The 16,056-nt window shown below is 40.6% G+C and overlaps 1 protein-coding gene across 2 annotated transcripts in view; it reads left to right on the forward strand.

The window, feature by feature from the left end:
- Positions 1-15,087, forward strand: part of srbd1 (S1 RNA binding domain 1) — a 55,814-nt gene extending 40,727 nt beyond the window's left edge. For both annotated transcript variants that reach the window (XM_040139765.1, XM_040139764.1), the window contains exons 17-21: positions 4,126-4,232; positions 5,317-5,484; positions 6,637-6,786; positions 12,156-12,340; positions 14,441-15,087. In XM_040139765.1, the coding sequence (XP_039995699.1) occupies positions 4,126-4,232; positions 5,317-5,484; positions 6,637-6,786; positions 12,156-12,340; positions 14,441-14,733 (903 nt within the window). In that variant the 3' untranslated portion in view covers positions 14,734-15,087. The remainder of the gene's footprint in view (positions 1-4,125; positions 4,233-5,316; positions 5,485-6,636; positions 6,787-12,155; positions 12,341-14,440) is intronic.
- The last annotated feature ends 969 nt before the right edge of the window (positions 15,088-16,056 follow it).

Raw genomic sequence — 16,056 nt, forward strand, 5'->3', positions numbered from 1 at the left:
GGGGATGGGAACTGCCTGGTTGCCCCGGTCAATAACAAAAACACTTGTCATTTAGAATATATAAATATTTGTGTTTGGTAGGCTTTGATTAAAAAAAATAATACTTCATAAATCCTGTTTCCAAATTAGCAAGGATTGTGCAGTGACCTAAAAACTGTCAGTTGGCCTGGTGTTTGTTACCTGTGTGACCATGTTTTTATTCCCCCATTACTTTTCTCTTTAACTGGAATGAAATTAATAAAGTTAAGTTACAGGTTCAGCTCAGTTTTTCACATCCCCAATTGAGCACAGTTATGTACTTTGGTGCATGTGTTAGCAGTTACAATACCTGACATCCTCTCGTGCTGCTCCCACCTCTATAAGGTTTCAATAAGAATGTGAGAACACATTCATTGGGGTTTTACTGCAGGTTAAAACTCATGCTGCCTTGCACACCTCCACCTTCCTCATGTGAAAACATTATTCTCTGGTGTGACATTACAGGTGAATTCCTCTTTCTCCTCTCTTACTATCTTTGTCTCTCTCCTCCTCTTATATCAACTCACCACAAGTAATAAATCTTTCAGTCCTAGTTTTATGGGAACTTCTTGTTGTTTGGGAAGTTATCTTTTGTCTCCAAAATACCCCTGGCTGTAGAGTCTCAGCATTCAGGATCAGACCGCAGGTCACCTACGGAGTCACCAGGGGTGTTGTGCTGTCTCTCCACTAGTACTTCATCTCTTGCTGCCTTTACCTGTTTTTCCCTCTCTGCCGAATCACATAGTACTTATCATCCCGCTTTACTGTAGGCAAGGTTTAAACTAACTGTTGCTTATATTACCGTAATTCATTTAAAAACTTTTAAAGTACGTGCTTGCCAACAGGGTAACTAAAAACAAAACCCGAGCTCGTGAAATAGTAAAAGTAGAGTTGCTGCCATCAGACACATGGTACTTACCTTTAGAAGGAGGTGTGGTGGCACGGCATGTGACCGCTGTGCATGCAGAGATTCATGCAGTTTTGAGGGGGTGGCTGTAACCCAGGTAATTTTCTGTAGCTACAAATTTTCAGATGTGCCCTAAACGCCTCACATGCAGACTACCGGTAAAGGCCAGCGGGGCGGCTGCGCACAAAGAAGCCTTCAATTCCCGCTCAGTTTCTGCAGCACACGCAACTCAGACAGGTGTGTGGCCAAAAATCACTTGGTTTGAAAAGAGTGAAATAAGGCGTTCTAATCTAAGATTTACCTAAGTGGAAACCGAAGGATTTTATCTACCTGAGCGGGTCTAAATTTACCTGGGTGTGCTGCCCAAGTAGAGCCTATGTATGGAAAACGCCGTGACATGTTTTGATTAAAACCACCCTTTTCTAGGCCCATGCCAGCTCCGGCCTTTCCTTTCCAATGTCATGAAGGGTTTGTTAAAGGTGCTACATGTAAGTTTTTTTGCTGTTTTGCTACGTGGCCGACGTTGGCATTAACAGCTGTTTACTCGCCAGTCTGGAGGAAACGTGGGGAGTTCAGTATCAGACCTCATTCCTTTGCTCGCCAAGAGCTCTCTCTCTCTCTCTCCATGAGGGGAAACTCATGCCAATGTTAACTCTCGTTTTGCTTCCATTCCCGTCACTTATTTTCTTCTACTTAAGCTAGCCTGCTAACCAGCTAGCCACGGCCCGTAGCGTCTCGTAATAGTGTTTTTTGAGATGGTGAGTCACTGCAGCCTCCATACCTGCCCTCGGTCCGACATGAGAAGATGAAGTAGTTCTGCCCCGCGGACGTAGTCTAACCTCTTGCCTTGTAAACGCAAGGACGGCTGAAGCTCTCGGTAAGTAAACAGCTGTTAACGCTAATGTTGGTCATGTAGCGATAGCAAAAACTTGCATATAGCACCTATATATATGATATGGCTATTCTTGTCTGATTGAACATTAATGTATGCTTCTCATGCTCTAAATATAGCTTGCTGACAAAACAGAAAACCAGGTTCCAAAGGAGGTATTCTACACAACAGCAGAATGAATGGGGGAAAATGTGTTCATGGAGTAATGTAGCAAAAAAAAAAACAAACAAAAAAAACAAAGTTCACCTTTTAATGACAATGTTAGTGGTGTTGGAGTGCAAGAGGTTTCCCCTATAATTAAAAGTTTAGTGAGTATAAAAACAGAAATCTAGAATACTTAACAATGTACACAAAATAACTGAAAATAACTTATGAAACTCATTACTTTGACTTTTAGCTGTTGACACAGCATCCTTCCTCTTTGTCCTCTCAGCACCCCGCCATGGCAACAGGACTATGAGGAAAATTGAAAACACATTGCGTATGTTTGTCATCTGTGTGCTCATCCCATAATTACGATTGTTGTGGGCAGCTGTTAAACAGCAGCGTAGGTTGTTTGCTTTTGCAGTTATCAATAATATTTAAGTGAAATCTTGAACCACACAGTGTCAAGCTTTTAACATGTCCTCCTTGGTGCGTCATGGGCCTTATATATTTCCCTCGTTTATGAGTTGGGATTTTTTTTTCTTTTCCTCAGCTTGCACATGAACTCTTGTTTTGTTATTTGTTATTAAATAACGATTCTAATATCATGTTCTTCAGGTAGTGATAAATTGAATAAATATTCAAATCAGAAGTCAATATGATATTCATAATAAAGGACTGTATGTGAGAATATAGGTTAGTGCTGAACCTGTGCAGTGACAGGTGAAAACTCGGTTCAAATTAGTGAATGTCTAATAAATGGCCAAGCAAAACTTAGGAGTCCCATGTGTTCTCTCAGCCGTACATACAGTACCTCTGTGTGTCTCAGTCTGCCTCTCTGTTCTCGTCTGTGCTACTGTCCAGTCACCGCTGAACGAGAGGGTTGCATTTGCTAGCTGACATTGTTGTCATCTGTTTACAAGCCAGGGTTTGTTCAGAGCTTGATCATGTTACAGGACAACCCATGCTAGTCTCAGTCAGGTTCACACACAACACACACACATAGCTCAACAGTAGTCTAGTCTAGAGTGTCAGCTAATCCTCGAACAGTTGCTGAGGCATCAGTCTCCAGCTGAACTGCTTGTTTTTTGGCCCCGTCCCGCAGCCCAGGGCTTCTGTTTGTCTGGTGGTGACTGCTAGACCTCATAGAATTTCTTAGATCTTATTTTGGTGTTTTGTTTTGATCAAGTTGATTTCCCCTCGGATTGATGGCTTTCCTCCCTGCCCCTTATTGGGAAAAAGATTCTAGCCCTTTTGGAAAATATGTCCTGATCAGTGGTTGATTGGCTGGTGGTTGAGAAGTGTGAAGAGTTCATTTGGAAGATCTTTATCGACACCAAGCTACAGTAACGAGAACACTGTGTTCGCAGGAGAGCGAGATCGTTGACAAGCCAAACTAAACATTCGCTCTCTCTTTTCTCTTCTGCGCTCCCTCTGTCTGTCAATCAGTGCTCTCTCTCTAACTCTGTTTCTCTCTTTGCCTCTTACTTGCTGTTTACTTGTCAGTCAAACCTCTCCCTCTCTCTTTTTGTGTGTCATTATTTTATTGCTAACACTCTCTGCTGCTGTTATCGCTTTAAGGATGAAATTTTAATAATCCCCTTGGAGACATTGTGCCTACACAGGGCCAAAGATTACTATATTGCAAAAATGGAATACAATTGTAAATAAATATAACTAATTCACATCTTGCTAATCACGACCTACTGATCAAACATCGGCGCACTTTCAGTAGGAGACTATATCTATTTAGATATTGTCTAGAATTTAGCCTATCTATATATCTGTATCTGTCTATCAGTTTATCAGTCTATCTATGTCTGTCTTTCTGTCTGTACGTCTGTACATCTGTACGTACGTACGCATGTATGTGCAGCACGGGGATTATATAAATAGAACATGTAAAGTCCATTGAAAAGTTTGCTATACAACATACTGGGTAGACATGTTTGGATGAAAATGAGACAAAAGATTACAGCATTGCTACAGTAAAAGGCAGCCTTAGAAAGATCCTAAACCACTAAATCCTAAAGAGTTCTTGCTCATTTGTCTGTGTGTGTGTAACGGATGCCCAGTGTAACAGATGAAAGCAGTAATTAAATCTTGTTTTTCTCTGCTAATGCATTTTTTTGGCCTGACATTTCTTCTGTTTGTTTGCTTCTAGCATGATGTGTCAGCCGGAGCTCTGAAGGCGGCGCTGGATGGTGTGGTGCAGGAGTGTGTGAGCTTTGTGGGGGTGGACATCAACATCTGCTCCGAGATGCTGATGAGGTAGATGACACATAAAGACACATAGAGTATATCTGTGTCCTCATAAGCAAGTGCATGTGTTCACACCATCACGTTCTCCTCTACACATACATACAGACACACATGCAAACTGTGAAAAAGAGATGAAGCAGGGCTCAGACCTCTGACATACTTTCCCTTAGCAGTCACAACATGGCAAAGCTTCATTCACACTCATGCACAGGCGCAAGCTCGATGCACACACACACACACACACACACACACACACCCACACACAAACACAGATGGCCTGCCAGCTTTCTGTTTAGACTAATGCTTCACACCTCAGCCTCACTTACTGGGCTGAATGGAATCAACAGAGGGAATTAGGCAAGGTAGACACAGACAGACGGACAGACAGACACACTCGCACACACACATACGTGCCGGTGCAAACACACACACAAAAACAAACATGCAGAGAAGCAAACATTTAAGTACATGCATTCATATAGTCACAAATATCTGGTAGAAAACTGTGCACACATACACTTGTATTTACTATGACAGTGACAGTACATACACTCAAAAGTATACACAAATTTGAAACATACACACATATTTGCAGTAGAAACAAACAGTATGAAATGAGCTGGCATTAGCTGTAGGGCAGGCATCAGGTCATCTGTTTACCTGTCTACTCTGCAAGTGAGCTTTTTCCTCTCCTGCCAGAAGTTATGGTACACACACATACACACATTAAACACACACAGACGTGTTGATGACTGAGGTATTATGTGGAGTGTTGACATAACAGTGTGTTTTAGCTCAAGTGAGTCACTGCGGACATTAACAGAGCAGACCTAATTGAGTTTCAAATCACCTCTCATCTTTGCTCAGCCAAAACTGGACAAATACACTCACTAAAAATTGGCTCATGTGTGTCTCTTGCTTATTGAAATGCCATGTCACGGTCTGCAATATCTGCTGTGTTTGTATATGTTTTTTTTTTTTTAAGCAAATGTGTCAGAGTTGTGTGTTATTAGTGATATCTCATTTTGAAACAAACTAAGCTTTGCGCCCCCACCACCTCAGAAATAAACAGACCTTTGTTTTTATCTGCCAGGCATGTAGCAGGCTTGAATGTGGGCCGGGCACGGAATATTGCAGTGTGGAGAGAGCAGAATGGTCCCTTCATCAACAGGGAGCAACTCAAACTGGTCAAAGGCATGGGGCCCAAGACCTACCAGCAGTGTGCCGGCTTCATTAGAATCATACCACAAACCCTACACAGGTATATATGCACACTGTAAGTACAGATACATAGACACAAACAGGCACACACAGTTGACTCAGGTTCTGCTTCCCATTACTTTCTTATCTATTTCTCATTAAACGGTCAGTTTGTGCAAATTGCAAAAAAACATATTTTCTCACTTACATTTAATTTCATCTAACAGAGCCGGTTCTTTTGTTTTAATTTTTGCCCAGGTTTAGAGATTTATTATCCCAGAGATTTCTTCATTGGGATTTTTTTTTTGTGGTACTCTTGTTGTTAAAAATTACGATTTAAAAAAAAAAAAAAAAAAAAAAAAATTCAACAAAAACATCTCATTCAAGGTTCAACTACACTGACAGTATATATTACAGGATTACAAACACAAAAATGTTATATATATAAAACAAATAAATTAATGATAAAATAAAAAATAAAGTATCTAAACATACAATAGAACAAGGTGAAATACTAATATATACATATTTATAAAAATACGCATTAATACTGTATACACAGATGCAATATATACAATATCTATGTAGTTGTAGTGCAAACAGTTAGGTTGCATTGCAAGGGAGTGTTATGGTGACGTGCAAAAGAACAAAAAAACAGAAAAGCACAGTGCAAATTTCACAAATGCATTTAAAGTATAATGCAATGTATATAACATGTATATAGTGTAAAGCAGAGATAGGTGAGAGGACTTGTTCATATATGGTGGCATGAGGAAGATAAGGTGGAGTAGAGGAGTTTTTTTCAGAAACTGTGTCTCAGTAAATCCACAGACTTGGCTGTGAACAGTTTAATTTGAAAGTATTATACTGAAATAATGCTGAACATTTTTGACAGTGTATGTGAAATATCCAGAGTAACAAAAGCACTGCTTCTAGAAAGACAATTTGCTATTAAATTTTTAAATGTAAGTTTTCAGTGCTGGGAATTGTGCAAACAAAATGAGTGAAACGCCATTGTATTGGAATGGAAGAGGAATCTCGGAGGCTGATAAAATAAAACTTAAACTGCCTGCATGGCTAGATACCACCAGAGATAATTGAGAAAATATGTTTTTTTGTAATATTGTGAATGGCCTCTGTGAGACAAAGTTGTGTTTTCATATTAAGGCTGTCTAAGACTCATACATTTAAAGTCTCTTTCTTTTCCAAACAGTGCAAAATCTTCGCCTCACCCTGTACCAGCAGTGCCAGAGAAACCAGTGGCTAAGAAGGGCAAAGGAAAGACTTGTGTGAATATACCAACCTCATTTAACCCCCTGGACCAGACTTGTATACACCCCGAGTCCTACCATGTGGCACAGAGGTACAGTACACACAAACATGCATACACACACACACACACACACACACACACACACACACACACACACACACACACACACTTGTATAGCAGCCTATCCCACTGACCAAAGCATGTTCGGGCTGAGATGGAGTTGATTTTGACACTGTCTCATATGGGGCTGGTTATGGTGGTGGAGGACTCTGATTTGATTTACACAGACATGGGATACAAGAGAGGAGGCGTTGGCTTTGGATGTGTATGTGTCCTTGTGTGAGAAATGATTGTTAGCGCTGATGCTGATATCAAAAGCACATTGAACATCTGCCCAAGACTTCTATGTTCTGTGTGTGTGTGTGTGTGTGTGTGTGTGTGTGTGTGTGTGTGTGTGTGTGTGTGTGTGTGTGTGTGTGTGTGTGTGTGTGTGTGTGTGTGTGTGTGTGTGAGAGAGTTAGAGGGGCGCACAGACAGGGAGAGAGGGTGGGCCTTCTCTCCTACAGCTGTAGTCACTCAACTGTGTTTAGTCTACATAAGTTCTGACACTAGTGGCTCTAAGCATCGCTCCCTCATGTTGATGCGCCTTTAATGGCCTCAGTGCATGTGTGTGGGTGTATGTGTCTCTGTGCACATGTGAAGATGGATTGATGCCGCTTGTATGAACCAGTGTTTTTGCTTGTCTTTCCTACTTTAGCTAAGTGATCATGTGTGTTTGTGGGTTTATGTGTCTAACTGTATTGTACAGTTGTTCATCAAAGAGATGTTGGGGGTCAAAGGTTTAAAAAGACTCTTAAAATGAAAGAAGACAAATTACCACTCCCTTTTTTTAAATACACCCTCCATTCCTTTCCCTTTCTTTCTTTTTTTATTTGTCCTCTTTCACACAATTGTAGTACATGTGCACACCTTCTTTTTTTCCCCCCAAATCCACAGAGCTTATGTGTCTTTAAATTTCTGTCTAATTTTCTGTTTCATTCTAATTTTCTGGGCAGGCACGTTTCTCATTTTTATCCATTTCTCTCTCTTTCTCACTCTAGTCTTGTTCCATCAGTCAGGGCTGGAGTTAAACTGATTGCTTTATCTGATGATAAATCCAAATCCAAAAATTTCTTTTAACCACTAAAACTGACAGTTTAAAGAGATTTTACATTTTTCCAAAAGATCTCTAAAAAACAACAATGCAACATTTACGATAATGTATGAAATTATAGGAATGGAGGTATAAAAATTAATGGCTGAAAATGGCTGTACAAGTCTACTTTTTTGTTTAGTGTTTGTTTTCTTATATATCCTACATTTAGCTAAGTAGGTTGCAGTACGTGGTAAAAATCAGCAGTCTGCTGTGCATTCTCTTTCTTGTCACTTGTGTTTTTTCTCTCCCACACCATAATTAAATCTTTCTCCTGTTTCTCACCAGTCCACTTATCGTTCTCAGCTTCTATATTTTTCCTGCTGTTCAGAATCCTTCACCCTGTGTTGGCAAATGTTGTATCCTTTGTTATGACTATCTTGTAATCCCTGTCTGGGAATTTACTCAATTCAGTACTGATTAATTTCTCACTTGATACACACTTATATTGTAATGGTCTCAATTCTACAAACTCTTAAAGAGACTTTTTTTTTTTTTTTTTTTTTTTTTAAGAACATGTCACATCCCTCTTTAAATGTTAACGACAGCAGGAAAAGCCATACACCCCTGCAGTCAGCATTTGCTCTTCCTTTGAATTTTAACAGCTTGGTCTAGTCTTGATGCAGTGGAAAATAAATCACATGACACTGAATTTTAAATCTGGGGTACGTCATGCCTCTGCAAAATAGACCATCGTACTTGGTGAGTGTGTTGTTGAGCCTGATTTGGCTGTCTTCTCACACAAGCCCTCAGATGACAGCTGTAATGTTTAGACTTTGATTCATTTGTTTACCAAATTATGCTATCTTTGGTAGTTTTGTTGTTATTCATAGAAATTGATTGTTTAATTTAGAATAAAAAGAGATTGCATTGTACTTGATACTATGTGGCTTTCTTCTCCTTACTATGAGTTTTGGTATCATGCCAAAAGAGTTTTGTTCAGGGTCAGCTCTACATTTTGAAAGTGAATCTTTTTTTTAAACTTTTTTTTTTAAACTTCTTTCTTTATAGTCACTCATAAGTATATTTGCATGCATTTAACTAAATGAAAATTCTCAAACTGGGTAGAGCTTTAGATCTGAGGACATCACTGAGATGCCTCATTGCTCTTCTCACATCCTCACCAACAACAGCTCAGGACATGAGGTATGGAGGGAGGATTGTGGAGGAATGCTGTTTGTGTGTGTGTGTGTGTGTGTCTTTTTTGTGTATAAGGAATATCATGTTCATCACATTAGAGAAACTGGATCCTCCATTACTGCTCACAGCCCACTCATCATCTCCTTTTTGTAACCATATACAACACACACATACGCAAGCAGGAACACAAAGGCGCAGACACAATTTGTCGACTTTTGTTTCAGAAATAGCAGGATTTGTTTGCTTAAAAGCAAATACATCTGTGATATCAAACAGTGAAACATTACTGTAACATTTCTGTAAAGAATGTTAATATTCAGATGTAGAGGATCCACATCAAAATATCCACCCATTGCTTATCCTTTGAGGGACGTGGGGGGGCTGGAGCCTATCCCAGCTAACATCGGGCAAGAGCTGGGGTACACCCTGGACAGGTCACCAGTCTATCACAGTGCTGACATATTAGAGACAAACAACCATACATGATCACATTCACACCTACAGGCAACTTAGAGTCATCAATTGACCTAACCTGCATGTCTTTGGACTGTGGGAGGAAGCCGGAGTACCCAGAGGAAACCCAAGCGGGCACGGGTAGAACATTCAAACTCCACACATAAAGGAATATTGTATTACTCTAGCATGAGACATAGGGGGGGTCCTCTCTATGACGAATATTTCTCTGATATGTTGTTGGGGCCCTATATTTCGATAATACAAGGCAGAGTGGCATCTTGCTGTGGGCCTGGAAAAAATCTATATCCTAGCCCACCCAACCCAACGTTCACACATACACATACCACTTATACAGAGACAGTGTTGGTAGTATATGAGTATGAAGTGTTGGGGGCCTCTGGACTCCTGGTACCTCTTAAATACTAACGTTCAGCACTGAAAAATGAGATGGGCACCACACACACACCTGAAAGTAGAACCCACCATCCACCAAAACCATTTTAAGATCCAGAGCCAGAATGCACGCTGCTCCTAATTCAACACCGGGTCCACCTCCACTTCCACTTCCTCTCCTCTCCTCTCTTCTCCTCTCCTCTCTTGTCCCTCGCCCTCGTCCTTGCTCTCTTTCTCTTTCTCTCTTTCTCTCCCCTTCCTCTCAAATCTTAAATAGTTTTTGTCAGTCAAAGGTTAAAGGGATGTTTCCAAATTTGACTTGTAAACTGTTTAGAGGTTTGACATTTGAATGGTTTTGATTATCAGTGGAGAAAAGCTTGCAGTTCTGCCTCACCATTTCTGAACAGTATTTTTAGTTGGTTGAAGCCCCAGTTGTTAAATTTCCAGTAAGATAAGTCTCTATGAATGACTATATGGAATTAAAAAATGAGAAATGAGACCTTCAACATACCTTTGCTTGTCGTACCTCGGTAGGAGAAAAATACTCTCTCCTGGGATGCATTTATTACTCTAGTGATACCATGAACAACCCAAAAATTGGGCTTCTGTTGCCTTTCTTTAAAAAAAATTTTCAATCCCCTGTCCCTTAAAGATTATTGTTTTGGCATGTTTACAATTTTTGACACAGTAGAGAAAGACAGTAGACGAAATATTTTTTGTAAGATAAAGGAAGAGGGATGACCCTCAACAAAGGTCCCAGGCTGAATACAATAAAGGGGGGGCTATGTGGTATGTGTCATAGACCTCTAGGCCACCAAGACGCAAATATTTCTTCTCCGGTAAAGAGATGTGGTTGGAAAGTTAAGAAGCCTAGGGATACACAGCATAGAAGATCCAAGTGTTAGACAGGCATCCATTTTGGTTTAAAGGCGCTGTTTCCTCACCACCAAGCCATTTCTAGCACGTACTCAACTACTATTTTGTACTGATCGGACTTGCGGGTGTTGAGGGATTGATTCTGCTTGTCTCCCTCTTTTGGACGGTGACTTCGCTGGCAGGGGCCTCTCCATTCACAGCTGTCTCATACATAGTTTGTACACAAGCCGTGTCGTGTTACATCCGCACTGTCCCAGCTACTGCCAAATGAGCATTTCTGAACAGCATTGTGTATGAATTAACTTGGTGTGTATGTTCTTGTGTGTACGTCCACCTGTTCTGTCCATCATGGGGGGGGACAGCTGCGGAGTCTGTTTGGCGTCAGGCTGCCAGTGAGCGTCATCCATCATGGACGCTGCCCAGCTAGTCCACACATGAATACATGCATAGAGGCAAATGCATTCACATCTATAACCAACTGTGGAAAGTGCCTACTGTATGCATTATACAGTAGGCACAATACGAGCACGTACACACATGGACGCACACACACACACACACACACACACACACACACACACACACACACAGAACACTCAGAAACACACATCCAGCATTTTCCCATAACCCCTATTTGCTACTCTGGCTATCATGCCACTTTGTTTCTTAGTCTGTTTAGATTGTAGACTAGCTAATTAGTTTGGATTTAATTCTCAGGCTCAGTGAATTTTAAATGGTGCAACCTGACTGACTGTCTAGACATTTTGAAGGTGGGACATCCTGCTAGGATGAAGTGATATAAGGAGATTTTTCCAAGCAGCTGACGGACAGATAAACAGTCCAACCTTAGCAATGTGGACGCGGTTTCATGAGAGAAGGTGTAAGGGTGTTTACAGCTCACTGTGGGTTTACCTGATTTACTAGAAGGTAAAATAAATGCGACTATTTGTGTGCATTTTTCCAGGCTCGGCAGCTCATGGCTTTGTGTGTAATTGCTCTCACACTTCTCCTGCCCTACCTCCTTTCCCCCCACCTCTGTCTCACTTTACCTGCATTAGGCTAGCTTCTGTCTATCTTTCCCTTTTCTTTGCTTTTCTCATCTTTTATCTTTTATGACTGTTCTACTGTTGTTTTCCTCATCATTCTTCCCAGTCTGTAATTACTTTCCCCCTCCTTACATCCCTTCCCTTTCCCTTTTCTCTTACTCCATCCCTCATAAACCCAGGTCGCTCCTTCATTCAGTAAAGGATGTGCATGGGCTTTAGCCCAACTATATAAACTTGTGTTTGCAAACATACAAAAATAGTTTTAATTGTTGTCAGTGTTTTGTAGTTTTAAAAGTCAAATTTTCAAACTGTGCTCTATATTTAACATATATTTCATACATGTCACCCTTCTCCAGATTTCTGTCCCTCGTGGGTGGGAGTGCAGACCAGATTGGGAATGTAGACTTGCGACGGTCTGTGGCGTACAAAGTTGAGACCAGCAGTGTCGAGGAACTAGCCAGGGCATTGGACACCACAACTGAGATCCTCCAACTCATCATAGACGGCCTCACGCAGCCCCCTGGGTTTGACATACGACAAAGTAAGACCCTTGCCATTCACAGCCAGACTGAAACATTGATATCAACTCATTTTTGTGACACAGTGTAAGCAAATAATCAAGACTGAGACTTGCTCTTGAGAAAAACTGATTAAAATGGAAGAACACTATCGCAAAAAACAAGAATTCAAAGAACATTTGCAAAAATTGCCAAGATGAGAAAAATACGGCATGTTCATCCACGTAAACTCAACTTTTATGCACCATTTTCTAGCAGTGGTTTGATATTTCAGATCGTGGGAGGAATAATACAATGTTTTAACGCGTTAAGGTGCTTTGCCTTTATTAGCCCTGTTTCGGTTAATAGGAAGTCAAATTGAGCAAAACAGTCGAACTGTTTTTCTCAGAATTGCCGCTACACAAAACTATCAGTGTTTTTCATCATATAAAATTTCATAGACACACATCTATGCAATCTAGCAGCTGGAGTAACTTCTCTTTGTCTCTCATTTTCCTTCATAATGTCCTTTATAGGTCCTTACTGTATGATAGAAAGTTGAACCTGTATTTGTCCAGTTTCTTTGACTGGTTTGCTATTTACAACACACGCTGACTTTTCTTGTGCTTTCATTATAATAGGCATATCTTGGCAGTGTAACGTGATAGGATCTGACAATGCTGCGGCTTCCTCTCTTTAGCCCAACAACACAAGCAGTATGTTTCTGACAGGGTGTGATGGGTCCAGCAGACTTTTTTGTTGGACAGAATATCTTTACAGACACACACACATACACGAATACACAAAGACCTCTGTTTTTCTCCTCATACTCTTTAGTTCAGGCGCACATAAATATACCAATAAAACCATGCATAGTCACAAACCTTTAGATATTCAGCAGTTTTACTGTAGCTCAGATTTCTTTTCTGAAGAAGAATTCATGTCACATCTCTGTCTCACTTTTTCTTTTCTTTTGCTTGTCTATATTCTGAAAAAAGGTGTATGAAATAGACAAGCAGCTAGCTAAGAGCCATGTATTCTGTACAAATCGAATATATAGTATGTTAGATTTAAAAAGCTTATTCAGGGCTAAAGAGGAAATATAAGCAAAAGTCTGACTTTAACAAGCTGTAACGCTGCTATGTGTAAAGGTGCTTTTGTGACTGTTGGACAAATAAGAAGGCACCTAGAGCTGGGATTTTGAAGACAGTCTCTGCAATTTAAAAACAAAACAAAAGTCAGAAAAATTATTGACCTCAGGTATTGTTGCAATTATTGTGTATGTGTACTTGTGAATGCCATACTCACTGATTCTGGAAACATAATTTTAAGAATGACCATTTCTGACAAATAAATTAGTTAGTTAGCCTTGTCTTATGTTACGAAGACACTTAGGACAAGTCCATTCGGACTTTTGTCCTTATATAAAAGGATGAAAAGTGCAAGAAAAATCCTGCTTTCAGGTAAATTAATTAACTTTGATTTAAAAAGTAGTTTTACAATTGATTTTTGATTTCCAGACTGGTCAGTTAAATACAAAGTAATTCCCGTGCCTTATTACCAGGCTCTCCTTTTTCATACAGTTTCATATAGAGAGGAAGAAAATAAAGCCTGGATACGCAGTACTGGCTAACTGTTCTTAAAATTAAGGAATACAGCTTCAAGGTTCATTCTCAGGTTGGCCCTATTCGGTTGCAGCACACTTTGCATGGCCTCTTAGCCAGCGCTCAGCTGAGTAAACAGATGGGCTGAGGCTACCGCATGAAATCAGTGCTGTGGGAAGGATAATTGGACCGGACTATTTCCTGGGGTGCGAGGCTTCCTTGTTTGTGTTAATGCTACAGAAAGGAAAAATATCTCTCAAGAGCAGGCCAAGTAGAAAGTGGGGTAGAATAGAATGCTGAGAAATGTGGAAGTATGTAGACATGAGTCTTTGGTTACTGCTCGAAATGTAATATGTTTGTCATTTCTGCCCCACTCCGTCATTTCCCTGCATCCCCTTTTCCCGTTTCCCCTCCCAAACAGCTAGCTGGCACCCATACCGGATTTTGTCATAGATCCTTAGATCCTTCTGCCTCACTATCATCTAGCCACCTCATCTTTTTGATATTCTCACTCTTGATCTTTCTCTTTGCCATCCCCAGATTTTGGGCAGGCGGACTTTAAGCGGGGCATTGTGTCGATGAATGATCTGCGGGTGGGTGCGGTGCTGACGGGCCGCGTGGACAACACTGCTCTGTTCGGGGCTTTTGTAGATATCGGTGTGGGCCGCTCGGGCCTCATCCACAAGAGCAACATCACCCTGGACAAGCTGCCTGTCAGCCAGCGCCGCCGCAGCCTGGCTCTGGGACCAGGAGAACGGGTGGAGGTCCGGGTCCTGAATGTGGACCCTGAGAGGGGACGGATTGGCCTGGACCTGATCAGGGTTCTAGAATAGAGTCACATAATTCACATAATTAATATTCTATAATTGGATAGGACTAATGACAAGAAATTACACACAAATCTACAAAGCAAGTGACTTCCTGATGGTTACAGTGACTGTGGATGAGAACTGATATGGTTCTTGTAATCAGATAGGAACAAGGCACTTTACCAGGCAACCTGTTAAGTGTATTTATGGGAATTGTTCTTTATTCTGCGTTTGTACTTACGTGCATTCAACCAATGACTGCATTATTTGTGAGGGCTTGCAATTTTTAATCCGAAGTTCCTGCATTTTTTTCTGAAAAAATGGCAGCAGTTACAATTCCAGTGAAATAAAATCAAACCAACCTTCCTTACAGTTAAATTAACGGCTGTGAGACTTTCTTTCCCCTTAAAGTCATTTTCTGAGGTTCGATGTATTTTCAGGCTGAATATTGCTGCCTGTGTTTTGTTTGGGAGTAGTTCTTTACATGGAATTGAACACTATACCTGAAGGCCTAATTCAGGGCCAAAATGTCTCCAACTTCCTGGCTAGCTATCTGCACACACTGCCGTTTACTGATCATTAAAAGAGACTCTGATGGGGCTGCTTATTGAGATAAACCCCATGAGATTTGCACTTTAGCAGTAGTGCTAATAACTTCATACTTGAGTTTATTCTTTATAAATAAAATAATACTGAAATATTATTTGCGTAGTTTAATAAATAAGTTAAGATTCTATTATTTTTTTGTTTTTTACTGTTGTGAGCAGTTTATCAAGACACATTTTTGTATTTGTGTTATTCAAAGCAGACTTGACAGTATTTGTGGTAACTTTAAACAAATCAGCTGAAGGACTCAAGATGTAAATCAGATAAGTTCAAAATGAGGTTTTCACATTAAAAATGTTCCCTGTATACCATGCGATCTTGTTAATTTTCTCAAAACGAAGAACTCAGCAAATTAAGCACTCAGCAGTGTGATCTAATTCACATTGGAGAGGAGGGGCATGGATGAGAGTGGAAAGGAGGGCAATGGAATAAAAATGGAGAAAATGAAGGTGGGAGAAATAACAGCAGATGTATGAATTGAGGGAAAGAGGGAAGAGGACACCAGTTAAAGATGAAGTTTTTCTTCCAGACAACAGGAAGATGTGGAAAAACAGACTGAGTGGGCTGGAGGGGGGTAGGCAGGGACAGGCATAGGAGGAGGAGGAGGGAGTGTTTCTATCTTCCAGACTACAAAGCCTGAAGGCTTTTTAGGCATGATCCAAGACACGATTATCCCAGGACGCGCACACAAACACTCTAATCGGCTGCTTCAAAATTAATCCCAGACTCCCCATCCACATT

The sequence above is a fragment of the Xiphias gladius genome, chromosome 11 (assembly GCF_016859285.1).
Source record: "Xiphias gladius isolate SHS-SW01 ecotype Sanya breed wild chromosome 11, ASM1685928v1, whole genome shotgun sequence".
Taxonomy (NCBI): Eukaryota; Metazoa; Chordata; class Actinopteri; order Istiophoriformes; family Xiphiidae; genus Xiphias; species Xiphias gladius.